At 33.8% G+C, this 27,794-nt stretch overlaps 1 protein-coding gene across 2 annotated transcripts in view; it reads left to right on the forward strand.

Moving 5' to 3' along the window:
- Nucleotides 1-27,794, forward strand: part of LOC119638334 (maternal protein pumilio) — a 421,934-nt gene that overhangs the window by 36,772 nt on the left and 357,368 nt on the right. For both annotated transcript variants that reach the window (XM_038035068.1, XM_038035069.1), the window contains exons 5-6: nt 10,339-10,636; nt 10,824-10,916. In XM_038035068.1, coding sequence (XP_037890996.1) covers nt 10,339-10,636; nt 10,824-10,916 — 391 coding nt within the window. The remainder of the gene's footprint in view (nt 1-10,338; nt 10,637-10,823; nt 10,917-27,794) is intronic.

The following is a 27,794-nucleotide window of genomic DNA, read 5'->3' on the forward strand; positions in this document are numbered from 1 at the left end:
AATTTTTTTTTTTATTTCTTTTTATTATTTTTACTATTATTATATTTACTGGTATCATTTATTTTAGTTTGAGTTGTTGTTTGGGCCAATAAAAACCGGCTCAATGCTGCCAGCACAGACATATGCATGCTCTTTGTGTGTGTGTTGTTGTTCTATAGATAAAATTCAATGCCAAACATAATAATCATTAATATAATTATCAACAATGCTTAATTGAACAATTTGGCGTCAAAAACATATAAGAAACACACAAAATAAATACGCACATATCCATACACATACATGCGCTTACACACACAAACCTATATCGCGTACTTATACTCTTACTTACATTCAGTGGTGAAGACCGTCACAGTATGAAAGACTTGGTTTTTCATTATCAATATAACGAAATGAATGAATGTAATATTGTTTGTGTTGTTGTTGTTGCTGCTGTTGTTGTTAGGCAGTATGTGTAATTTAAAACCGGCTCATCTGGTTATTGTTATATACAGTCTCTGTCTTCAAATTTGATTTAGAAATGTTTTTTGTTGTTTCTTTTTCTTAATAACTTTTAACGTGCGCTTGGCTTTGCTGATTCATGCAAGCTTTTCTGGTCGAATAAATGGTTTTCGATGGCGGTCATATATTTATTTCAGACTGGGGTGAAAATAAAAATAATGCAAACAACAACAGTTGACAGCAACAACACCACCACCAATAGTAAACAATGTGATAAATATTGAATTGCGTGAAAACTTCATGACTCATGCAGTTTATGTTTTTTTTTTTTTTTTTTGTAATACCCTGCATAACTTGTGACACAAAAGTATATCAAGCTTATATGGACCTTTCAGCAACATCCTGTAGGACTCGTGATAAATCCACCGATCGATTCAGAGTCACTTTCTGAGTCGATTTAAGCTTGTCTGTCCGTCTTATTTTGTTCGGTACAATCCACAGGCCGTTATTTTTGAGATATTTCAAAATTTAGAATCACTTTCTGTCCGACTGTCCGTATTGTTTTCTTTTGTAATACCCCTAGGCCGTAATTTCTGCTGCTCCAAGATAAATCCATCGATCGATTCCGAAAGTGATTCGGATTGTTTGTCCGTCTGTCGGGCTTTTTTTCTTCTTTTCTACCCATAGGCCGCGATTTTTGACATGTTTCCACATAAATCCATCGATCGATTCCGAAAGTGATTCGGATTGTTTGTCCGTCTGTCCGTTTTTTTTTCTTCCATTCTACCCATAGAGCGCGATTTTTGAGATGTTAAGACGTAAACCCTCCGATGGATTTACAATCACTTTCGGAGCCGGTCTAAGCTTGCCTGTCTGTTTGCCTGTTTTTTTTTTTTTTTTTCTGTATCATCTATAGGTCGCAATTTTTGACATATTTCAATGAAATTTGGTACGATAATGCGTTTTAGTCCAAGGGCGAATGCTATTGAAAATGGTTTTAATCGGATTAGTTTTCCAGCCAATTTCCATATAACACTTTGCGTTAAAAAGTCGTTGTATTAATAACTGTATTAAGCGACGTGGTGTAGGATAGTCTATAATCTTATTTTGAGACATCGAATACGAATAATTCAATGTGGGGTGTCGCCGGTATGTAATGATGGTGGCCCAATAAAGTGATTTTTTGTTTGTTTTGTTATAGCTTCTAGGAAGGATACACCAATTAGCTTTTTCTCATCGATAATATTAAATATTTTCATGTATTTTGGCTATTTTTTCACTTGAGAAAGGCATTTATTGAGAAAAAAATTTGGTGGAGTATTTATTGAATAAAAATGATCCCTCGTTTCTTACAACATTTTACCATATTTCTGGGAACATGGCGATATCTTGTGCAAGAAACTCTCATTCTCTCTCATTTTCATGAGAATGAGTTCCTTACCCGCTTGTTGACGTTACGATTATTTTTCCAAAACTTTGCGTGGAGAACTACACCTAGTTTCCTCTTTATTGCCTTCAATTACAAGCCAAGAGGTAAATTGTATTTGCTTTGGATTATCTGATATATCACTGCCATTATCTCCAAACGATAAGCAACAATTACGAAGCGTTTTATTAGCCGTAGACTTCGATGGCTGACTTCATTTGTAACGGTTGTAAATCCATGATAAGTCTTAGAATAAAAAAGGTCGAAGGGAGTGAAAAAAACCACAAAAATAGAAAGGAGAAAAAGAAGGGATGGGAGAAAAAAGAAAAGAAAAGTTGAGAGAGGAAAGGTCTATAGAACATGGGAAAAAGAAAAGAGAAAAAGTAAGAAAAGCGAAGAAAGAAGAAAAGCGTAGAAGAAAGAAAAAAGAAAAGTAGAGAAAAAGACAAAAACAGGGAAAGAGAGAAAAGCAAAGAAAGCAAGAAATAAAGAAATTGAGAGAAATAGAATATGTAGAAATAGAACAAAAGCAAGAGGTAAAGAAAGAAAATGATCAAGAAAGAAAGTGGAAGAGAAATAAGAAAGAAAAAAATGTAAAAGAGACAGGAGTTAATGAAAAAGAGAAAGCGGGAAATAGGAAACAAGGGAGAGAAAGAGGTACGAAAAATAAAGAAAAACAGAAGAAATGGAAGAAAAACGGGATGAGAAGCAGAGTAATTGAAAGAGAATCAAGAAATCGAAAGCAAAGAAGTAGAAACAGAAAGAGGTGGAAAAAAAATTAAGAAAGAAAGAGAAAAAAAGAAAAGACAAAGATAGAAGGAAATAATTGAAGTAAATAGTGTGCTATGGAAGAAATAAGAGAAGAAAAGAGAGGCGAAGAAGAGAGAAAGAAAAACCCAAGAAGAATAAAGGAAAAGAATCAATATTGAAATGCAACGAGAATTTTCAAGCTATGCCTCCATCGAGTCTTTTTTTTTTAACAAGTCTGCGCTGTACAACATTCAGATGGTGCTCACATTAAGTTCGATTAGGAGGATGAAGAAAAAGAAGGGAAACGAAACGAAACGAAAGGAAAGAAAAGGAAGGCAGATCTTTTTTTGAAATTTTGAACACTTTGAGGAGAACTACTCTTGTCGATATTATCAGCTATGCATTTATTGGTAGTGCAGAAGGGGCTCTAGAAAGTCTCAGAAAACCAATCACTGGCCTAGCCTTTCATTCACCGATGATCAGACTGCAGGAGAAATTTAGGAAATTTTCTTTATCTTTATGGAAGGTATATATAGGACATTTTAAATGAATTGCAACCGCATTTCTAAAGGGAGAGTGGCTGGTGGAGTGAAACACTATAATTGCGCAGTATAAAGAAAGAACATGGGCAAAATGGACAATAGGCAAGGGCGAAATAGCAAGAGGAATCTGGCACGGCACCTGGGTAAGCACTTCATCAGTGTTGGTATTGCAAAATGGAATTTCTGCTAATAACAGCATAACATATTAGGGAAAGGGAGCGGGAGGGTGAATGGTGGGTTAAAATAAACACTGAAGAAACAAAAATGTAGACTTTTATAGAAAATGCGCAATTTTTCCAGCTTTCAGGTCAAGCGACATACTTTACAAAACACCTATTGGTTACATTACTAATATATACGTAATTGCGAGAAGTATTCATTTAAAATTCAACATGAGCTGGAGTTGTGTAAGCATTTCATAAACACATGGTGACATACCCACGTAAGCTAACAATGAGCCGAACGGCTCGCATGCATTCGCTTTAGGCGGTGGTTATCTCGTTAGGTCTTCACTCCCTCCCAAAGACAAACATGATTTTCGCAATTGTTTTACATACACTCGAACGTACGTACGTTTTTAGTGTTTAATTAAGTTTTGTTAACATTTTTTTTTGTTTTTTTTTTTTGTTTTTCGTTTTATTTTTTCGCACCTGTTTGTTTGGTATTGATTTATTTAACCTACTAAACTTATTCCAATTTACTAAAGAAAAATCCGTCACAGTTTTCTAGTAAATTTGTTATTTTTACGAAAACAAGTTTGTTTAAAAAAAAAAAAAAAAATATTTTTGTGTTTTTCACTTTTAGTTTTACATAATTTTTTTTTTGTTTTTTTTTTTTTTTACATTTATCAAATTGCGTGAAACCCGTAGTTGCTGTTTGGTGCTGCATTTTTTATACGAACGTCAATGAACTTTTCGAGGCCCAAAAGGAGGGCGATATGACAACTAATTGTGTCAACATTGTGTTTTGTTTTATCTCTCTTTCCATATGTTTTTCTCTACAACTTTGGGGTCATCCAAAATGGCCTGAAAATTTCTACCATTAAAAGAAGCCCAGAGTGTTTACGTATAGCTAATACAATGCAGAGAACTCAGATTCATTCAAAAGCTTTTTTTTTTTCTTTCTACAAAATATTGCTAGTGTCAACTGGAAACATATATATTGTTGGGCTCTTGACTGTCATCATCATATCATATCATATTGAAATGAAAATATTTCCCGCAAGTTTAACATTTTTTAACCGATAGCGGACTCTTAGTTTCTTTCGTTTCTAACAGTGGTCATCTTTATGCATGATTGTCCGTCCGTCCACCCATTCTCCATCCGGTTATTCGTCCGTCCACCTACCTGCCTGTCGAGGTATTCGCCGGTCTGCCTATGTGTCCATACGTACATTCCTCCATTCCCCGCCTAATCGTCCGTCCGTCCACTTGTTCGCCCGATCTGACGTTCGTCTGTCTATCTGCCCGTCCGTTCGTTCGTCTCGACACTAAAACGTGCGCCACGAACTAAAAAAGGCCCCTTAAAACTGATCCTTATAGCCGTATTTTGAGCAACATCGCAGTGGCATTACAAGTCAAAAGGCAATTTTTTCTGCTTGCGGGATCTAACAATCCTGTTTGATGGCCAAACCAATATCGGACGATCATTTCTTTCGGAATACTAAAGTTGGTACAAAATCATCAATCACTTTATGTTCTTTTATGAACACTGGTCACTCGCAACGCTAGTACATATCCCTTGCTTTAGATCAAAATAAAACTTAAAAGAATACAACTCACCGATTGTAGATATAAAACTATATCTTTCTGGCCGCCACTGAGGTTCATGGCATAGACCACCGAACATCATGTTCTAAATGACTTCATTTAATCCAACTTCTTGTCCACTGCTACGTTCTTATAATGATGCTTAAGCTTGCCTTTCTTTTGCCGGCGTTGACCGCCATATGCTTTAGAACGATAGCATGACTTACATAGATTTTACTATTCCTGCCATGTACGTGTTCTTCGGATAAACCGGTAAAGATAAGAGGATAAAGTTAAAGCGCTTTTGACTGAAAAACATACACACACCTCATCCACATGTATGATAAAATCATTTGTAGTTGTAATGTGTTGGATAAAGCTCATACTGCTAAGCGTAAGATTCATAAACTGAATTGGCTATGTCCGTCCATTCCTTTATTCGCCTGTCCGCCTATCGGTAGGGTTATGTTTATCAACTCTCACGCTAGAGAACCACTTAAGACTATCGTTTAGTATTTGCAACTGCAAAGGATCTCTTTAAGCGATTTTTAAGTAACGTTAAGTTATCAGCTTAAGTTGCACGGTGTGGTTGTTATTAGTTTATAAAAAGGTAGTAGCTCCTAAATCGTGTAGAGTTCGCTCTCTCAACTTTTGATTATTTAGGATGCTTTGTTGTATTTGCTTATTGATTATGTTTCAAATTAACAGTATAGGTGAGCTAAGCATTCGCTTTTTACGAGCATTCAGTGTCTATGCAAAATGAATGACCTAAGCAAAAACGATTGATTTCGACGTTTTTACGCTTTGCATATTAAGGTGAATTGTTTTTTTTTTTTTCCAAATTTTTGAATACTAAGCGGAATTTGTTTAATTAGTGATAAGTATTTTTATTCATCACAAGACATGCATGCATTGTGTCAAATGCAAACGACACCTTACAAGGCGCTTTGGAGACCTTATTACACGCTATATATAACAGTGCAGCAGAAATAGACCCTCTATTTATCATTTTGCCTGCCTATCCAAAAGATGATAACAAAATCAAAACTTTGCCTAGACGAATAAACTTAATCTCAAATATTTTTCTCATCAAATTCTTTTCGGGAACTCACTGAATGGATTTCGCTCCATAACTTATAAGAGAAATGATGATTTCAATAACTATTTCATAATTATTGCTTCATGATCATAGGGTGGGCTTTGTGTTGGACTCTAAATTTTTATTTGCCAGACTTTTACATTGGTTTGGAAAATAAGTTTGCTTAGTCCAGCAGCTCTCCTGCGGTTACAAAAAATCGTCGCTTAATAAAGTGTAGTTAAGAGATATTGATTTTTAGTGTGAGCAACTAACTGGACATGCATTCCTGTCAAATCGTGTTAAAAAGTATGGTTTAAAGTACAGGTGATACAGGATATATATAATATGGCCCTTTGGACTTAACGTCTGCACTTGTCAGACGAAATTCTTAGATTTTTAGAATTGTACGCAAGCGATAAATTGCACCCTCCAGTGTGTAAGACAATCCTATATTACTTACTTAGAGAGCCTAAACCAAAGTTGGCGAACAAGATATGAGAGATTACGTTATAGTCCAAACTAAGCATTCCCTCTGGCCAAGACGAGGCTTACTTAACGCTTCTTACTATATCCGTGCCCCAGCCGCCTCGACACTTTCTGAAGGGTTGTGCCCAGCTCTTCGGGCTTGATCATCCCAATGCACACTTTTTGTGTACGCATTGGAAAGCACCTACAACTATTGTATCCTGCCAAGAAATTCTATCTCGCAATCAAATGCCTGCTAAGAAATTGCTGAGAAGAGGATCAGCATAAACACCGGCTCAAGCCCCTGTATACGACTTCTTTCTTGATTACTGATAATTGAATTTTGTGTATTCAGCCGTCGCCTGTGTCTGGCAAATTGTACCCAATTTATTCTTTTAATTAGCGCCTCCTACGTAGGTGCAATAATAAGAACGCTATCAACTGTTAGTTCTTTTTTTTTCCGTTTTGCCATTAATTGCTATGTTCTGTTTTGTTTGTTTTTTTAATTTTCATTTCATTTATTTTATTGATTAGTTTGTATAATTGTGCATAAAATTTGCATTTTTTTCTTTCGCTTGAATAGTCAGTCAGTGGTGTTGTTTTTTTTAAGCCGACATTGTGTGCGAATTGTAGGAACGAATCAAAAAAATAATATTAACAGCAGCAGTAGTAGTAGTAGTAGTAGTAGTAGTAGTAGAAGCAATACAATAATAAAAATCATTATAATAACAACAGCAGCCGGCTTATTAAAAATGCAAACAGGTTTTTTGCTTAAGTCTTTTGTTTATATTGTTAGTTAAGCAGACAGATTTATCTCTATGTTACGTTATCGTGAATGAATTAATGAATGATTGTGTGACGTCGGCAATTTTTGTAGTTGCTATTGTTGTTATTGTTGTTGTTATTTTGCTTTTATTCATATTTAATCGTTTAGTACACTTTAAATTGTTGCGAATTGAAAAAAAAAACCAGAAAAAAAAAAAATGAAAAGAACTGTTCATCAATTAGCTTTGCAAAATTTTTAATGCTCACAACTAATAGCTTAACATATTTAGGTGACTTATTTAGATCCATGCGTTCATCTGTCTCGTGTGTTTATGCTTTTCGAAATCTCGACAATGATATAGAAAATTGAAACTTAACACATGCGTGTGTGTGCGTGTGTGTGTGTGCGTGTGTGTGTGTGCGTGTATTTCCTTGAAGTAATTCCGTATTTTTACCTCACATATGAACCGTAACCACAAAGATGATAACCAGTAAGAAAGTTATACACTGAGCAATTCGTTCATCTTTATCAACCGCAATTAATATATGAATTTTACCATGTATTTGTTAGGCGTGATATTTACCCAAAGGGACAATTCTTACAAGGATTCATTAGGCACTGCAGTTTTCGCTTTTTTCGAGCAGATTTGTTGATCAATTTTGCTGGGTTTCAGGTGATTGTTGATCAGCGTGAAATTTTCAATTGATTAAGTCATGTCCGTCCGTCTGTGTGGTGTTTATTATTAAGGCTTTCTTGGTCGCAAAAATGGTGATAACGGCTTCAAATTTTGTAGAAACATTGGAAATTTCTGCTTGCAGGTTGATATTGAAAATGGGCTAAATTTATCAGAACAGAATCCCGTAGTGGAGCATAAACTGAACGTAACATCGTTTTTCTCAACAAACATTTGCGGGCTTTCTCCTCGATACATAGAAATTACAAAAGTTCGATGGCTGATAGTTTTCACGTTCCTTTTTCGAGACACTCATATTCTTCTCGTACGAAAATTGAAGAAATCGGCCATGCCCACTCAAAGTTACAAGGGATTAAATTTCCTTTTCTTTCACTTTTTTAAGGTTTTGTACTTACTTACCATAAAGCAAACAAGACAGAATGTCTAAGACTGACTATGTACTCCTCAAATGAACGATATGGGTATCAAACAAAAGAACTTGGAGATTAAAATGCGAAAAGCATAGAAGTGGATGAGCGAGTTTTGGCCCCGTCGAATATAACCTTCTCAGTTCAGTTTTTTTTTTGCTCAAGTAGTCGTTGCCCTAATATAAGATAGGGGTAGAACGTGAATCTTTGGTGCGCGTTTTCTTGGGACGATCCAAATTTGGTATTCATACTATCCTTCCGTTTGTAGGGCGACGAAAGGATCGAAAATTTCTAAATAGTTTTCTTCGATAAGAAATCTCGCTATGAGGAGTAAATTACTTCCAATTTCGTTTTTGTAAATAATTTTTTTCATTTCTCTCTTTTATATCTTGTTTTCTAATGGTGCAATGAAGGCAAATGTATCTTAAAAGCGATTTGAACTGACTTGAACGTGCAAAACACAAGTCATGCAAATCGAAGTTTTTGTAGTCGGTGAAAATAGGAATTCGTTGAATGGTTAAGAATCGCAAGTTAAAAAAAATTTAGCTGATCTGCCTAAATGCCGTACGTCTATAATATAATGAAAAATTCAGATCATTACGAAGAAACGACAATTTTTCCCTATTTTCGCCAATAACTTTGCATCCCATGAAGAACTTCCTTCCCGATGTTCGTGAGAATCAGCAAAAATTGTCTTGGTCGGTTTGTTTCACTCGTCCACGATTAAAATATAAAAATTTAATCAATTTAATTTAATTTAAAATTTTACTTTTAATTTACTTGGAATATTTTCGTGATTGGTCGAAGGACGTGCTAATATGCATTTTTGTAGTTTTTTGTTTTCTAGTTTTAAAAGCACTGTACTTGGTATTCAATTGGTTTGAGGGTATGCTGCCACATTTTTTAAAAATGGTTTTTGGGTAAACTACTAGAAAAAACAACTTATCTAAGACATAACCCGGTGCTTATAAGAACAAAAAAAAAAAAAAGGAACAGTGCTTTTAAAACTAACGGGTTTCCAATACGAAAATAAAATTTTAAATATTTTCTTTGTTTTCACACATTATGTTGCCATCTATTGATATTATGGGAAAGAGACGATTTAATGGCAGATTTTATAGTAAAATATTATCTTGTTATACTGCTACACCAGTTGTGATAACAAGGTACATGAAGTTTTGCGTAGACGTATGTAACACTTGGAAAGACTTATTATTTTATTATATCGATGAGTTTAGAACCATTTTTTGAATCGTTTTGGACTTGTCTGCTTGTGTATTTTTATTCAAGCTGCAAGTCGCAATTGTTGATGCATTTTAGTACATAGGCTTGATCTGAGCTAAAGATGAACGTCATTTAAAATGCATGTACATGCATCGTCTTATTTTGAAAAAGTCATTGTATAAAAAAAGTTTGCAATTATACTAGTACATCGGTACATAAGCTTGCGAAAAATTTGGGCGGAAGGAGAAAATTTTTTGAGTCGCATTTAGAAATTTAACAAACCTCTTAAATTTTTAATATTTCATAATTGCATAAATCGGTCTACAATTTGACTTGAAGTTGATTGAAGTAAGTTTGGACAAAATGAATGTATTTTTTTTTTTATCTCATGCTATATACAGATTCTAAGGCAAATAGCAGTCAAGTCTATTCTAAAGGACTTCGTATCTTATGAAGTAAATAAGTGAAGAGTAATAAGATATATGATAAGAAAATTAATATCGGATCAAATTCAGTTTCTGAGACATCTTGGCACTTATATAACGACTTTAAAGAAAAAAAACATTTATATCGGATCAGTTTCGTCTCTGATGCACCCTTGGCTCTTATTAAGACTTCAAAGAAAAATCTTGGCCTTTATATGACAAGAAGGCATTTTTTTTTTGTTCTTGGCATTTACGGCGCGCACCTTTGTGTCTGATTTTACTTGTTTCTCTAAAATGAAATAAACGAAAATTTTTCACATAATGAATGACAGAATTTCTTTTATAATTTTCTTATTTGTTCTCTTCGAATAGCCGTACACCGGGTTCGCGTCAACCTTCACCAGCTGAAGAATCTCTACCACGACCACCCACTTTACTTGATCCTACGCAACATGGTGTCTTTCCACCACATCATCCCTTTAATCATATGTTGGGCGGCGGTGGGGGTGGTGGCAGTTCTGGCATGGATCATAGTGGCAGTGTGCCCGGCAGTAATGGCCCAGGTGCTCCTGGCAATCAAATGAACTCAGGATTTCCACATCAAATGCCGCAAATGAATCAATTACAACCACCGGTAATGAATGGTGTTGGCGGAATGCAAATGGCGCAGGTATGTAAGCGACAAACATGAAGACATTTACACTTGAATTGTATACCTATGCTATGTGTGCGTCACATATGTGTACGTGCATAGTAGGTGCGATTGTCCACAGTTATGCTGGTGATAGCAATGTTTGTAAAAAGTGTTTCTCGTGTGTTTTTCTTTTCATATTTCGTCTGCTGCTGCATGCACGTAGAGTCCTATGCTTAATCATCAAAGTCAGGGCCCGAATCAAATCGAATCTCCAGGAAATTTACTGCAGCAACAACCACCAAATTTTGATGTACAGGTAAGCAAAGTTATATAACATAAAATTTTGTATACTTTCAACTTTAGATTAATGTTCACAATCATAATTTTTCGTGATTTTTCCCAAAAAATCTTGGAAAAAATTTAATGCAAAGCCCTAAACGTATCTGTCTTGTCAAAAAGAAAAGCTTCGGGCTTCGTAATGCAGGACTTTCGGGATTACTTAACAAAGCATTAAATGTTTGTATATATGAGCCAAACGATTTGTGGCATTTGTGGAGCCATGCGGAACAGTTACGGTCGTAGATTTTTTACTTTTTTTTTTTTTATTTGCGCGCAAAGCAACAGTATCTGCCGCATTATTTTCTACATCTTAATGAAATCTGGACGTTTTTCTCTTTTGCAAGGTTCCCGTTTAATTATCACATTGGTTCAAGTAACGAACACATGTTTCCTAAAAGATCAACTCGTTTGCAAGGTTACTTTGTGAAAGAAAATCGTAAAAAAATTATGAAAAATCTATTTTTTTTTTGTTTATCTACACCAAATCTAAACACAAACAAGCGAACGCATAAGCGGACCGATATTTTCTTGCTTCTCTGAGGAAGGTTTGCAAAAAAGTTACTTAATTAGTTACTGCAGGCATAGTTCACGCCCACTTGCAATCTTTATTTAATAGATTGAGTATAAAAGCATAAAATTATCCCCATTCTCATCTTTCTATCTGATTGTAACAACACCAAACGTAGGCGGACGAAAGGACTGACATGGCTGAATGTACTTAACATCGCATGATGATTAAAAAATGTTTAATTAGGTGGGTTTTTGAGAAAGATTCCCTTAGTTTACCTAGCGTAGGCCTGCTTATAAGGAGATTAAGCCCATTGACCCGTTTACTTTAGCAGCGTGAATCATATAAAATTATATATATATGAAACTATGAAAACATGCCAAGCTTTATCTTCTTATCTGTAAAAATTCGAAACATAGACGGATGAACGGACTGACGGATTAAAATCTGTAACAAACATAGTTTACTAAAACCTAGGCATACATGTAAGGAGTTCATTTAGGAGGTTGACACATCAAAAATTATGCCAACTCTCAAATTCCTATCGATCTGTAAAAATTCCAACGTAAACGGACAAAGGGACTGACATGGCTGAAAGGACTTACGACTTCATGACAATTAAGAGTGTACGTTTGTGTGAGTTTTTTGGGGGAAGATCTCTAATAAACGTAATTTAACTACCGTAAGGTATTTTTACGAGGAAATTATATTCATTTGTAAATTTAATTTATTGGGATTCAGTGACATAGAATTATATCAAGTCTCTCTGCTTACTTGCGGAATAGACTGACAAAACTATATACCTAACGCTTTTTAAGTTTGTGTTTCTTTGGGTATTTGAGGGATTTCTCTCTACAACAAAGTTACTTAATCCCTGCATTTTGAGTTGCAGTTGCAGTATAGTTTCATCGAACAAGGGCTATTTAATCACTCTTGCGACGGTCTTGCCCCTTTAAGAAATTGGAATGGAACGGTTATATGCCCTTTATCTTTTTCTTATCTGTATTTCTGTATTTCTAAGCTAAGTGTGGCATTTTAGAAATCCTTACAAGTCTGCAGAATAAGGATAAGTTGCGGAAGAATTTCTTAGACAAAGACGATGTACACAGCGCGCGTCTGTTGGCATTTGTTGACAGTTTTCCACTCTACCACGTGGGCTATTGTCAAGCCGTGTGCAGCTGCTGTCTTTTGTTATTTTAATCCTTTTCCTTTTGGGGGCAGTGAAAGAAGAACAAAAAAACCCATAATGAGACAAGAGAAGAGAAAAGAGAATTTGGGGAAGAAGAATGCTCGCGGTTCGACACGCTTGTGTTCTCCTTTATCCTCTTCTCCTAATTAATTGCATTTTGAAGTTTGTTGTTTAGTTTGAGCAAATGTTTGCCACATTGCGCTGGTTACTGGTATTATGTCTTTAGATTCGTTTATTAAAGAAAAAATATATTTTTGTTAAATATTTTCATTCAATTTTTAATTACCTGAGAGAAATATTCTCAACATGAATTTATTTAAAACACTTATGAAGAAATGTTTCACATTGAGCTCGCTTTGATTGGTTATGTGATGTATGTAGTGCTCTCAAAAATCAATTGAATTTTCAAAATGAAATAAAATAAAATAAAATGTCTTTGTAACCATTAAGTGTTTCGAGAATAATTTCCGTTTCCGTTACTCATCAAAGAATATCAATCTAGCTTGTTGTTGTTGCTTATCTTGCTCAACGAATGCATTGAATAAAACATGTATTTATTTTTTTCTTGTTCTCTCTCTCTCTCTCTCTCTCTCTCTCTGTGTGTGTGTGTGTGTGTGTGTGTGTGTGTGTGTGTGTGTGTGTGTGTGTGTGTGTGTGTGTGTGTGTGTGTGTATGGAAACTTTTGCTTTGTTTGCTTCCCGACTTTCCGACCTCGCTGCAGGAGCCAGGGGTGGGGAGGAAATGTTTTAATTTTTCTTCTCTTTTTTCTTTTTTTTTTTTAAACAATTCTAAACTTTTCTTCCTCTTTCCCTTGGTGTCCTTTACGGCTTTTCGTTTGGCTTTCGCTTTTTAGCTTTTACAGTTAGTGCTAAATACAAAATCTCGAGGGTAATTTTAAGCGCGTTTGTTTCTTTCGTATTTTAAAATAAAAGCCGTAAAGAGAAGAGTTTATGCATCTGTCTGCCTGTCTGCCCGCCTGCATTCATGCTTGACTTGGTGTATTTATATGGGTCTCCGTGCTCCATAAATGCATAGTTTATGGTGAAAAACAACGAAATAAGGAAAATCGGATTTATTAGCCGCAAAATTGCTTTTCAATGCTTTCATGCTTGCTTTTCTTCTTTTTCTTCTTCCTCTTTTTTTTTTTCTTCTATGCACTTTACGTACAGCTCAGCTCTGCTTGCATAAGCATGTAAGGAAGAGTCGTTACAAATTCGCTTGCCGATCTATCTACATCTCTATATGAGTATTACGTATGTGTTCGTATGTGACATGACTTGGAATTCTTATGTGATTTTTCTAGCTTTTCATTTTTCCAAATCCCCAAATTCCCGTTTAATGCCATTGAATGAATATTAGGGCAACAAAAACTGTTTTGTAACAACAAACCAAATTTCCGGCTCAAAGGAAGGCAATGTGCTTGTTGCTGTAAAGCGTTGTTTTTGAAAAAACTTAAAAATTTTAGTTAAAATTGTTCAAACTACGACAAATAGAGGGGAAAGGGAAGAGAACAAAAGAATGCATTGCATTACACACAATTTTTTTTAAGTTGAAGAAAAATTTCCTTTCAATCCAAGTTTTTTCAATCTTTGTCTCCAATTTTTATAAGATTTGGCAGCACTTTGTGAATGAAATTTGATTTGATTTCATTGAGTTATCATAAGCCCTTCATTAAGTTTGGCAACAATATAATAACTATTATCAGTCAAGTCATAAAATCGATGACTGCGTTGGCCAACTCAGATAAAACAATAAAGAAATTTGATCTCAGTTGGTTGTCGGATTTTTTAATTTATTTACGTCCTCACCTTGCTTGCGAGAAAAAACAACTGCACTACTAAGCTGCGCCCGTGTTTTTCCTTTTTTTCTCCACTTCTTCTTCTTTCTCCGTCATCACTGCGTTAAATGAATGTATATCTAGTATATATATAGTATAGTAGTAGTAGTATATATTGCTACAATATATACTATAGTATATTCTATAGTAGTAGTGCAGTAGCACTGCTACTAATATACTATACTATACTATACTATACTATATTATACTGTACTCTATATACTGTGTTTACTATACTATACTATGCTGTATATATGTGTATATGTGTATATGTGTATATGTGTATATGTGTATATGTGTATATGTGTATATGTGTATATGTGTATATGTGTATATGTGTATATGTGTATATGTGTATATGTGTATATGTGTATATGTGTATATGTGTATATGTGTATATGTGTATATGTGTATATGTGTATATGTGTATATGTGTATATGTGTATATGTGTATATGTATATATGTATATATGTATATATATATATATATATATATATAGTATATAGAATACTACACTATAGTGTAATATACTCTATATAATGTATATAAGTATAGTGTATATACATATGGTGTGTGTGCGTATATAAGAAGAGACAGGATGAAGATACCAGGAAGAGCAGATACTCTTCTCTTCAGAATACTATTCCTGTCAATAGCAGGCAGTCTTCCCTATTTATGGAGTTTTTTGTTTTTTTTTTTTTTTTTCTTGTCCAAATCCATGGACCAATATTACTGATTATCCAACAGTGCGAATAAGATCGAGTCAAAACTTTTATTTATTTTTCGTACCGGAGTTTCGAAGTTGTAAACGCACTTTTATATCTTTTGTCCGCGAAAGCCACTTCTTCTGAGATGAGAAGACGATGTACGATCTCTCAGGACTAACATAAGCCTAGAGTTATTTTCTTCCCTTCAACCTTCCTTAAATGATCTAGAATGATGGGAATGGTCCGAAGATTTGATGTCCTAAACTTCCGCCTAGCCTGGCAGATAAGAGGGAAACAAAACTGAAGCTGTTGACTAAAAATTTGATAGAAACATTTGAATTCCTTGCACGTACGATGGTATTAAAGATGGGCCGAATCGTTTGAAGTACATGCCCGCAGCATCTCGTGCGCTGAGAACATCTCTGGTTTTGAAAAAGCACAAAAAAATTGTTTTCTTCCTTTTTATCTATCTCCTCTTGTTTGTCTGTCTGCGCAACTGTTGTAGAATTTGTGGTAAACATTCCCTCTTAGGAGGATATCGCCTATAAGTTTGCAAAAGAATTCGAGAGTGACTTACACTTTTCGAAGGACATGCCTACAACGCCCCCGCATCTATGCGGCAATAACTTTAATTTTGAAAATGAAAAAATCAGCCACGCCCATTCCACATTGTAGAGTATGAAAATGTAGTTCTATTTTTTATTGCCTTCGTCAGGGTAACGGTGATGAGCAGGAAAGATTCTATAAGGATCGAAAGTTCTAACTTTCTTACTTGTTTTGTGTAATGATACCATTTTGGAAATAGTGTAGTGATGGTCTTTTCTTTCTTACCTTTTCTCTATCTAGTTCGAAAGAGGCTATAACCTAAATCGACGAAGAGTAGAATATTAGGAGGAATTTCTTCGGAAATATTTCTTCAAAAACATTTTCCGCTTGGATAACGGAGTTCCATTAGAGGGGGCTTCTGAAAAACCGTTGTTTTGTTGTTTTGTTTTTTTCGCTCCTGGCTTAGTGAGCGCAGATGTAAAAAGTATTCTGTGATGTATTAGACAGCAAAACGTAAAAAACAAAAATTTGCGATCAAACTATGCTACTAAAGAAGCTCTCTGGTTAATTTACCCAAAACTTAGGGCAATTAAACCTCTTTGGTTAAATGATTTCGAAAAAAGATAGGATGGATAGGACGGTATCCTCCAGTCCTAATCCTCAAGCAAATATAAAGTCTTTAAATGACAATAGTAAGTAAATCCACCAAACATCTGACCGAAGGCAAATGGATTCTCCCATATATACATATATATATATATATATGTAAGAGTATGCTTTGAAAAACTAAGGTTTGAGAAAAGGAAGAGATATTTTCTTAATTTATGGCCCGATAAAAAAATGTTGACATTTAATTAATTTGTTTTGCGGTATGTTAACCATTTCCTTGAGTTTCAACGGCACTTTATGTTCATATGTCCTCTAGACTTTAAATCTGATATATTCTTGAAATATGTATTAAAGAGACTACAAACAAACAAACAAACAAACAAACCAAACAACACTTTTGCACCTTTGGCTTAAAATTTAGAAAAAATAGAAAAAAAAAGAAAAAGAAAAACAACAGACAAGAATCTTAGCTTATACGCAACACACGCATACCCATACCCGTCGCAAGCATACACAGTTTAGTATATGGTATTTGTGCAAATGTATTTGAAAAGTGAATAAACTCTGTGAAGACATTAATCCTTGTTTGAATAAATTGATGAATGAACATAAGCTTAAGTACAAGCAACGGGCGAGACGGGAGGGCGAGAAGCAGAAACTGAGAAAGAGCGAGAGGGCGGGCGGGCAATAAAAACCATTTATATATATATATATGTTTATATGTTATGTCCATGCGGAGACGCTTGAAATCTTTCTTATGCTTAACAAAGTAACGAACATCAACAACTAACAACTAACTCGTAAGTGTTATCCGTAAATAGAATGAAAAGCACAAAAAACATAGGGGAAAAGAAAAATAAAAAGTTTAAAAACGAAATCAAAAGAAAAGTGCGGAATGAATTATAAATCGAAATGGACACGAAGAATAATAGTCAACAAATGGAAACGACATTTGTAAGCAGACAAACAAACAAACATACAAACAAACAAACAAACATAAATATATGTATATATATGTATATATATATATAGATGCACACACATCCACATACATGTTATGTACAGCATATACGTAAGAACTTGGCTCGTCACGTACATCGAACAACGCATACTTGAACATGAAATCTTCGGTCGTATGTACAATACTTACTTTCAAGTATCAATAATATGTTGGAATGTCTTCGATGTTTCGTTTTTGTTATTTCTGTTGTTATTGTATTCGCTTTTGGTGTTGCTGTTGCTGTTGCTCCATCTGTTGTTGCTGCCTGCTACTGCCATTGCAATTGCATTTATTTAAAGATTTTCTACCATATCATGATAGTGAGCAGAAGTCAAATGTTATAACGTGTGTCAAACTTTTTCTATGTACACATGTGTGTGCGTTTGTTTGTTTATTTGCCTGCTTGTATGCGTGTGCATACATTTGTGATTCTTTTTCAATTGAGAATAGAAGAGAGAAAAAGGATAGGTCATGGTTTTCAGTATTATAAAATTCTATTAGTTTTTGTGTTGTCAAAATGTATAGAAACCAACTGAACTGACAGCAAAAAGAAAAATAGCAAAAAAACAAAAAAAAAACAAAAAAAAAACGCAAAAATTTGCTTATACTTCATGTACACATGCATGTGATTAAATGTGGTTTTCCTATGAGACCAAAAAACAAAAAAGTGAAAAAGACGAATGAACGGACCTACGTACGAATAAGCGAACGAACGTACGAACGAACGAACGAACAAAGTAACGAATAACAATAATAATAACAAGCAAACAGCCAAACCAGCCAAACCTTACAGCACTTATTTGTTGTGAAGCATTATTTTTACCGCCCCTTAAGAAAAACGAAAAAGAAGCGTCACTCACTACTTTATTACTCTGTAAGGAAATCAATATTGGTTTTGTTTTGTCCAATGCTTACACATATGCAATTGAATGCAAAAAAAAGGCAAATCGACGGACGGACAGACGGACGGAAAAAGGAAGGACGGTTGGACGGAGAGACTGATAGCGATGCAAACATTCCTTTTTGTATAAATATAAAATTTGTTTATGTATTCTCTTTTTGCTGTCTTTTTCTTTCCTTCTCTCTCTCTCTCTCTCTTTGTCACTTTTTGCCCTCATTCCTTTTCCTTCTACAATTTACCCGCTTTAGCAAGCAAACAACATATTGCATTCCATGATTTCATTTTATTGTTGAGGAAATTCAATTTTTCTCTTTCGATTGTGAATTTTTCTATTGATGATGATTATCAGCCAACGATACGGTTGAATTGTCAAATTACTGGGAAATGTCTGAACATAATTGCAATGTTGATGATAGTATTTCGGTTACACAATAAATATATTTTATAAGTAAAAGACTGTATCACCAGTAAACCACATTTAAAAAGTGTATATGATATTTGTGTGGTTTGTAAACATTTTTCCTATAACATATTATATATGGAAATATTTTTTTTTTATTTATTTTTTTAATACAAACAAGCAACAATATTACATTTGCCTAGATGAAAATTCCCAAATTATTAAAGAGATTATTTTGACAATATTTTCGACTTGTGATGTGGAGACTGCAAATTATATAGATCGTAACTTATTGCTCGATGCCGTTTTTATATCCAACAGCAACTTTTTGCACCAGAATACATTAAGTTTGCGCGGACAAGCACAAGGAAAGAAGGACGGACTTACCTTTTTGTATACCGATCAATTTAAAATCACTTTCTGAATCGGTCTAAACTTGTCTGTCCGTCTGACCATCTTGTAGTCTTGTGTTCAAATTGCAAGTCGCATTATTTGAGATAATTTCGTAAAATTTGGTATATGGATGACGAGAAGCGTCCACTGTGGAAGATGCTTTGGATCAGACCACTTTTTCCATCACTCCCCGTATGACGACTCGTTTAGAAGAATGGTTCCATGAACAACTGTGTTAAGCTATGTAGCATAGGCTATTTAATGATGGGTCGCGGCTTGGAGTGTGCTCAATCCAAAGCTGCTGGATTAGGGAATTTAGTAGACCTCTGCACATTCTCCACTGGTTAATTTTAGATATTCGATATCCGAAATTAAGTAAAATAAAATGAATCAAACAGTAAACAATGCTAATAAATAAATAATAATAGATAAGTAATAAAAATAAGCGCAAATAATTCAGCTGAGGCCGAACCGCGCATGCCCACCAGCATATATTGATCTTTCATTAAAAGATATTATTAAGAAAAACTAATCCACTACGTCGTCACCTTCACTATTTTTGGGTTAGCATTAACACATCCGTTCGGCCTTCTACTCTCCAAGCGCCCTTACATTATACCAATATCAACGGTATTGTAACGAAAACATAAATTCACTCAGCAGAATTAATGAAGAGCTAGCTTCTCGCCTTTCTTTTATTTAATACCCATGCAGATGGTACTGTTAAGACCACTACGTCGTGGTGTCTACCGTATTTATTTTAAAATTATTGCATTTTTAAAGAGAAAATATATCTAATCGCAAAAAAGTAAAAAGAAAATTTAATCACTTATATATATACTTGTGTGGGCAAGGCCGATATTTTCTATGTATGCACACAGTGGGATTTTCCGTAAAGTAATTGTAGAGAATTTTAGTCTTTTATTTTTCGTAAGTAAAAATCGAAAAACTATAAATATTTATTTATAAAAATAGAGTTCCGTTCAATTTATGCGTTGCTACGGGCATATGCTCCGATTAATTTGGACTTATTTTTGATACCATTATACGTGGAAAAATTTCCAATGATTCTACCAAATTTGAAGATGGTATCCTTATTTTTGCGACCAGGAGAGTGCCTCACCACGTACCTACAGGCGTCCAGACATGGCTTAATCGATTCACAATTTCATCCTTATAGGATTACTGAAGCTTCACTTCGGGTATTTGCAAATATAATAAAATGAGAATACTCTTCCATCCTTCGGTAGTGGGTGTAGTAAATGATTATATTAAACAAGGGTTAGAACATTTAATAGACGCAACTCCTTTTTTACACGGTAGATAAGCTCCTTAGCAAATCGTGCAAAAAAATACGTGTAACAAATGCATACAACATATGGGGAATTTGAGGATGTGTTCCACTATTCTAAAAAGTCGCGTAAGTTACAAAAAAACTCTAAATGTTTTCCCAAAAAACCGACTAACAAAATAATAATGAAATACATTTCATTATAAAAAAAATTAAAATTATTATTATTAAAATTATCATATCGTGTACATTTGTTTATTGCGGACAGGACAAAAAATACTATCACAAATAGATATTGTCAGAGTTGTCGGGTTTGATTCAAATTAAGAATTTCGTTCACAATTGACGGCCGAAAGTGGTCACTAACACAGTTCGACTTCTGACCGCGATCTGACATCCCTAAATGTATTTTGTTGCAGTTTCTGTAAGACGCTGCCAAAAATAGAATTAAAAGAAAAAAAAAAACATATTTTAGAATCGAAGCTAGAGCAACAATCGTATCAAAAAGTGCATTTGTGGCTATTGGTGAACCGTGTTATTTTGAGATCGCGCAAAAAGACCGCGTAAAAAAGCTTTTGGTCTATTACTTTACTATCTAATATACATATTATTTTGGAAATCTAAGATAGAACAACAAATCGTGTCAAAAATTGTATTTATGCCAATGGTTGAACCGTGCTATTTTGAGAACACGCAAAAAAGACCGCATAAAAAAGCATTCGGTATATTACTCCACCATCTGATATATATACCTTTTTGGTAATTCAGGCTAGAACGAAAATTCGTGTAAAAACGTGTATTTATTGCTGATGCGTGTTATTTTGAAATTGTGTAAAAAAGGACAGCGTAAAAAAAGCATTCTGTGTATTACTTTGCCATTTTTAATATACGTACTCTACTTTGTTTTACTTTCGAGTTTTTAGCAAACCTTTCATTTCCGTTTTGCTAACACACTTTCAAACAAAACGAATCTCAGAAAGACGAGATTTTTCACGATTTTCTTACATCATTAGTATTCTTTTGATTTAAGTAAAACTTCTTTCATTCTCGGTTTTCTTGTTTTCTTCCTTTTCTAATATATTGTTGATCATCATGTATGCTATTTGATATTTTATAGTATAGCATACCATTAGGTGCAGACCTTAATCAAAATGCGTACACACAGTGCATATGGATATATATATATATATAAATATGCGCCTGGTAATAATTGGAAACTTTTTAAATCTTGATGTTGTGTTGTGTGCAAAGTTGAATGAATGAAAGCCAACGTTTACAACTTTTTCGGGGTAATAAAATTGCAAAATAATTTTATTGGAATAATTTTTGGTTCTTTTTTTTCTCTCTATGCTGAAGTTTAAAATTAAAAGAAACCGAAAATTTTAAAACAAATGCTACGCTCTGTTTAACGTGTTTATACAATAAATAATTTCTACAATGCGCGATGCGATGGTTTTTTTTTTTCAACACCTTGTTTTCTATAACCGTGACATAATAATAAAACAAAAACGAGTAATGAGTTTTCAATTGCTGGTGCAATACTTGTTATTTATTTATGTTTACGGTTTTCATTTTTATTTATTTATTTATTTGTTTTTATTTTTTTGCAATTATTAAACAACCTTAGACAACTTGTATAGAGAGGCAGAGGTTTAAACAAACAAGAAAAAAAAAAAAGAATTTTTTTTTTTTTTTTTTTTTTAAACTATTTTTATGCTTCGTTTACGTTTAATAGTAATAATGTTATCATTATTTTAGAAAAAGAATACTAATAACTACGCTGTGCGGTTTTTTCTTCAACTTTCATGAGATGTGCTATAACAAGTTGAAAAACTATAATTAAAATTAAATAACTTTTTCTCCAACCGTAATGAAATGCTTTTAGAGTTTGTTTTTATAGAACACAAAAAAAAACAAAAAAAAAAAAACAAATAACATTAGTTTAGCACGAGTTAAAGCGGTCGCGTTTACATTAATACTTTTATGAGAATAAAATGTATTAATAATAATAGTAAGTCCTTCTCTATACGATTTTATTTATTGGATTAAATTTTAAAGCCAATCTTAGCGCATTGAAAACAAGTTAATCGGAGGGTTGGTTATTTATGTAGATAGCGAGAGGCAAGATTTATTTTTTAGATTAGAAAGTCTTCCGATTTTAAAATGCCTTGAAAAGCCATAGTTTTTCCTAGTACTTAGTATGTAAATATGAAACCGGAATTTTTGTATAAAGTACACGTTATGTAAAGTAAACGTTTTTGGGCGAAAATCATTAAATATACGTTACTCGAAGGGTTATCCTTCGCTAGTTATACATTTTTCTCGCCTGTCTGTGGTAGCAGCCACGTGGACGACATCGAGCCAAGGCTGTGTATTATCTTCAAACATAACTAATAATTGGACGGAAGCAAGACTGCTGACCAAGTTGCACGGGTTGGCTTTACCTAGTTGAATGCGCTCAATGTCCGTTTTACCTAAAGTTGTTTTATAGTACGAATGGATGGACGGATGTCGCATAAAAAAATTAACTGTTTTTGCCATTCCTTGATATTTCAGTTTTTTTTTTTTTTTTTTTAAATAAAGGTTACAGGCTAATAAGTGGAGTCTTTTGATCAATTGTCTCAAAGATCTCTTTTCGTAAGATCTCGGTACAGGAGCTTTTTCTTCGCTAGTTTAGTTCGTTAGAAAGATTGTGAAGCTTGATATATTTCCTTCATTGGAAAAATGTATCTTTAATAGAATGATGCCGGGGTAGTCTCAGCGGCTGTTCCAGGCTTCCTTACCTTAGTAAATTCTTCACTCAACAAAAGGCAACCCTAACCTCGTTGACGTTATAACTCGACCTCTGTTTATTAATTCGCTTAACAGCTAAAACATTAAACTTAGAAGACCTATACTTAACGTAAATGACGTATCAATCATCGATCGCCAATTGTCAACAGGCTGAACGAACAACTAGACCAAACGCCTGGAGAGATTTTAGGGAATGACGACGGACTTATCCTCACTTACACGTCTTACCTCGACGGCAGTTTAGTCAAGAAGAAGGAAGTCGGAAGTCACCTTGTCTATACTTTTTTTCAAACACAACCAAAGCAGGCTGCTTTACAAGATGAAACGCTTTTCCCTACTGCTAGTGACTTAGTTACTTGAGTCCAAGTTTTCTTTGTGTTTTCTCATCCACCAGAGAAAATATATTAGATCCATGGATCCATGGCCCATATAAGCTACATATCTTTGTGGCTAGAGTGAAGAAGTCGGATCCTCTTGGATTACAGCTTTCTTTATCTGTCTGCTCTTCATATGTTCGTTTATAATTTTCGATTCTTGGGAGCATATCTCCGAAAACCGGCTTCGTTTCGAGTCCTCTCTAAGCCCTTTTATTTGACATCCATATCGACGAGATTGTTAAGGATCGATCAGTACACCAGTTCCTTATGTCCTCCGTCATACTTACAAGTTAAAGTTTGATTTAATATTGAGGCATTCAGTACTCCAATGCGAGCAAACTTTTTGTCAAAATTTGATAAAAATCGACTTGTTAATAATTTGTAAATTGTCCGATAGAAGCCGATTTGTTGTTGTTGCTTAAACTTAAAGCTTTATGTGATATAAAGACATTTTTGCCTAAGTTAAGGCGGATATATAGAAAATTACTTTATATTTAACTTTAAAAGGAAAAACTTATTTATTCAATGTTGTCTTGTTGTACTACACTTCACAACTGTAGAACTATTCAACTATATTCCGCAACCCTCTAATGCCAACATAAGCCATAAGCTAACAACTCGTTTATGAAACAGTGTAAACACCTTGGTGTGGCATTTTTGAAGCGATTTTACTTTACTTCACAAAATTTGCAAAACAATGATAACACTTTTTTTTCACTCACTCACGCGCACACACACACGCACACACACACAAAAGAAGTGACTATACCTGCCTAAAGGCGTTTGCGTGTGTGAAAATATTTTCACACCTTCTACGTATAATGAATCTAGAGGCAAAAGAAAGAAAACAACAAAAAAAAGAAAAAAAGAAAAACTTTTATTTAAAACTTATTTCCTGACACAGAAACTCCTTCTCGCTAATGGTGATGGTTACAGGGCTTACACAAGTACGAAACTTTGTCATTTATTTAAAGTAAAACTTAACATACATGCATACATACATTGTGTTAAGAGTGTGAGCAACAATTTCGTTTGGCTTTGCTTTTCTTTTCCTTTTTGCTGCTGCTGTTGTTGTTGTTGCTGTTGTTGTTGTTGCTGTTGTTGTTGTTGCTGTTGTTGTTGTAGTACGGTTTCTGGTTTAAATTTGTAAACTGCATTTATTTAAAACTCTTCGCTCGACCGGCCAACGAAACCAACAAACGTGAGCTTAACGTATTGCCGAGGTTGTATCCATACATAAAATGTACATACTTTGGTTTGTCTAAATAGTTGATTATACTTTAGTATTTACATACACATATATATGTATTTCTATACAAATAGGTAACCGAGTCATAATGATTTGTAACAGAAACTTGAAAAACTAAAAATTGTAGGTTGGTTGTTTGGTTGGGTGGGTTAAGCTGCTTGTTGTTGGGTCGATTTGTTGCTGATATTTTGAAACCGTTACGTATATGTATTGTTGTTATAGTTGCTACTATTGTCGTGTGTCGTTTGAAGGACGTTTCGCCTTTTAAAACATTGAAAAAAAAAAAAAAATAAAAAACAAAATAGAAAATAAAAACATACTAACTTTGGCATATATATATGTACATGTTTTCCTCGTGATAAGAGTAAGAGTTCAAGTCTCAAGACGCATACCACTAACTTTGTGTTTTGTTGTTGAGAAAAACTAATAATTACTTCATTAAAAACTTAGTTGTTGCAATGTTGCGGAAATTTTTAAGTTGAACTTGTTTGCCGGACTTTTCATTTTACAAAATGAAGTAAAAAGGGAAACAAAAGCTATGTAACAACTGAAATGGTGGCATAATGAAAAACAAAAAAAAAAAAAAAAAAAAAAATCAAAGTAAAAATATTTTAAAATATATTTAGTCTATAAAATATTTGCAGAGAGATAGTATGAGATAGAGAAGGAGAGAGAGAGAGGGAGAGAAAGAGAAGGACGCAGAGAGGGAGAGAGAGAAGCGGGAGAATTTGTTATTTAAAAGTCGAGCATAAAAAATAGCAAACACTAAGCTGGTAGCAAAACTTGCGTGCTTATTGTATCATCCTCACACGATAAAATCAGGCTGTAGTGTTTAAAAATCGCCATATGTTTTTTAAAGAGAGTTATCTTAAAGCATCGCTATCTTCTACCTTTTCATCGTCATGTTGCCATTTCTTTGTCAGCTAGTTGCTGTTGTCGATATTGGCTATTCTTACACCAGCTCCTATATCAGGCTAGACTCGACATTATGTTACATAATGCTCTATTTCTTTCTCTTTCAAATCTTGAATATATTGTATTTCGAACGCTTCAATATTTTTTTTTATTAAGGACTTAACACTAGGTAAGAAAAAGAAAAAGTTATGAGTGCAACGGTTTAAGTTTTGGCTTAGTATCTTGAATGATATTTTGAGCATAAACGATTTTCGAAATTTCAATTTTTTCAATACCGAAAAACTCAGGTGCACGGAATCAAAAAGCCTTCTACTAGCTGGACGCAACTACTAACGACATTTGTCTAACTCCTTCACTATACCCTACACCACTTGTGGTATAGGGTACATTAACTTAGTGCGATCGTATATAACACGCAGAAGGGCTTAACATGGACCCATCTTTCATTATACCGATCGATTTAGAAACATAATTTGCATTGATCTAAGGTTGTCTGTCCGTCTGTCCATGTAAATTTGTGTTATAGCTAAATGTCGCAATTTCTGAAAAAATTTGATGAAATGTAGCACAGTGACGTGATTTGACCCAAGGAGAAAAGCTATTGAAAATTGTTCGGAGCAATACTCTTTTTCGACCACTCCCCATATAAGGCCCAATTCTAAAAAGTCGTTATATGGGGAAAAATTGTAATTTTCAAAATTTCTCAGCAAAGGTGGCTAGGTAATAATATTTCGGCATTCTAAATTGGTATGGACTGGTTGAGGCAATTTTTTAACTACCTCTCATATAGCCAAAACCGAAGTTCATTTTGATAAAAAGGTATAATTTCCAATGCTTCTTGGCCTATTTTCGGGATCCTAATAACGATTTTCACGAAAATTGATCCTTTGTAGAACAGAAAAGTCTACTATGCGGTGATCGGAGCTGACCCATCATATTATATACTAATTTCATTCAAAAGTGAACTCTACAAAATTTAGGCCATCTACGCCTATTTTTGGATCCTGCCCTATGTGAGAATTAAACTTGTGTTACATGTTGGGCCCGCTTTCCCATAAATACGCACATGCAAAATATGCTTTTATATAGAAACAAGATATAATTTTTGTGTTTTATAATAAAAATAAGAATTGTGTCAGATAACGTGATGTAGGCTATTTAATTGTCAGTCTTGCCCGACTATAATATTCGTACTTGTTTTTTCTTTTTTTTTTTTTGTTTCGCATCAATTTAAAACATCAAACAAAAATTGCCCAAGTGAGTTAATCTTCGAAAAATGTTTTTTGTAAGTGATAACTTAAGAGTATTAAAAAAACATAAAATAAATTTTGTAGTGATTGAATTCCGGATACTTTTTACCCAAGCTGCGTTGTATTTTCATAAAAAATATTAGCTAAACTTTTGAATAATTTTTTTCATATTTACATACATATATTTCTTACCAAATGTATGTTGTTACGTTAAGTCGTCTCTTACGAAACTCTGCAAATATACAGTTATTGACTTCGTTCACGCACGAAATCAATAACATAAGAATCGTGATTTTGTTTTTAGTATATACATATATATATATATATGCTTATAATAATAAAAATAATAATAAAAAAAAAATTCAACAAGAAGAGTAAAATTGTGCACAGTTAACACCCTGGCACGATTAGTCAAAGTACCGTTTTTTTTTTTTGGATTCTTCTTTTCCACTCTTCTTCTCATTTCGTGACGCAATTGAAAGAAAAAAAAAAAAAACGATAATTTTTAATCCAAAATCCGCTGCACACATAGCAAGAATGGCTTTGAATGCTGTTAATGCCAAATAGCTGTGATTGACAACCAACCACACACAAAAATCGTGATCAAGAGAGAAAAAAAACAAATATTGCATTGGCTTATAAATATTTCTTCTGTGCACGTGAAGGCGTTTGAAGAATGCTATATGGTCACGTTTTATGCGAAAAGTAGTATGAATGCAAAGAATTAACCATTTTTGTGACATGTAAAATATTTATATTTCATTTATTTATTTATTTATTTTTTTTTTTTTCATTAAAAAAATAAAAAAACGTGATAATAATCCGTTTTTATCAAATGCAAAGAATTGTAGGTATTTTCATTTAATTAATTAAATATTTTGTTTTTGTT

Source organism: Glossina fuscipes, unplaced genomic scaffold (assembly GCF_014805625.2).
Source record: "Glossina fuscipes isolate IAEA_lab_2018 unplaced genomic scaffold, Yale_Gfus_2 88, whole genome shotgun sequence".
Classification (NCBI taxonomy): domain Eukaryota; kingdom Metazoa; phylum Arthropoda; class Insecta; order Diptera; family Glossinidae; genus Glossina; species Glossina fuscipes.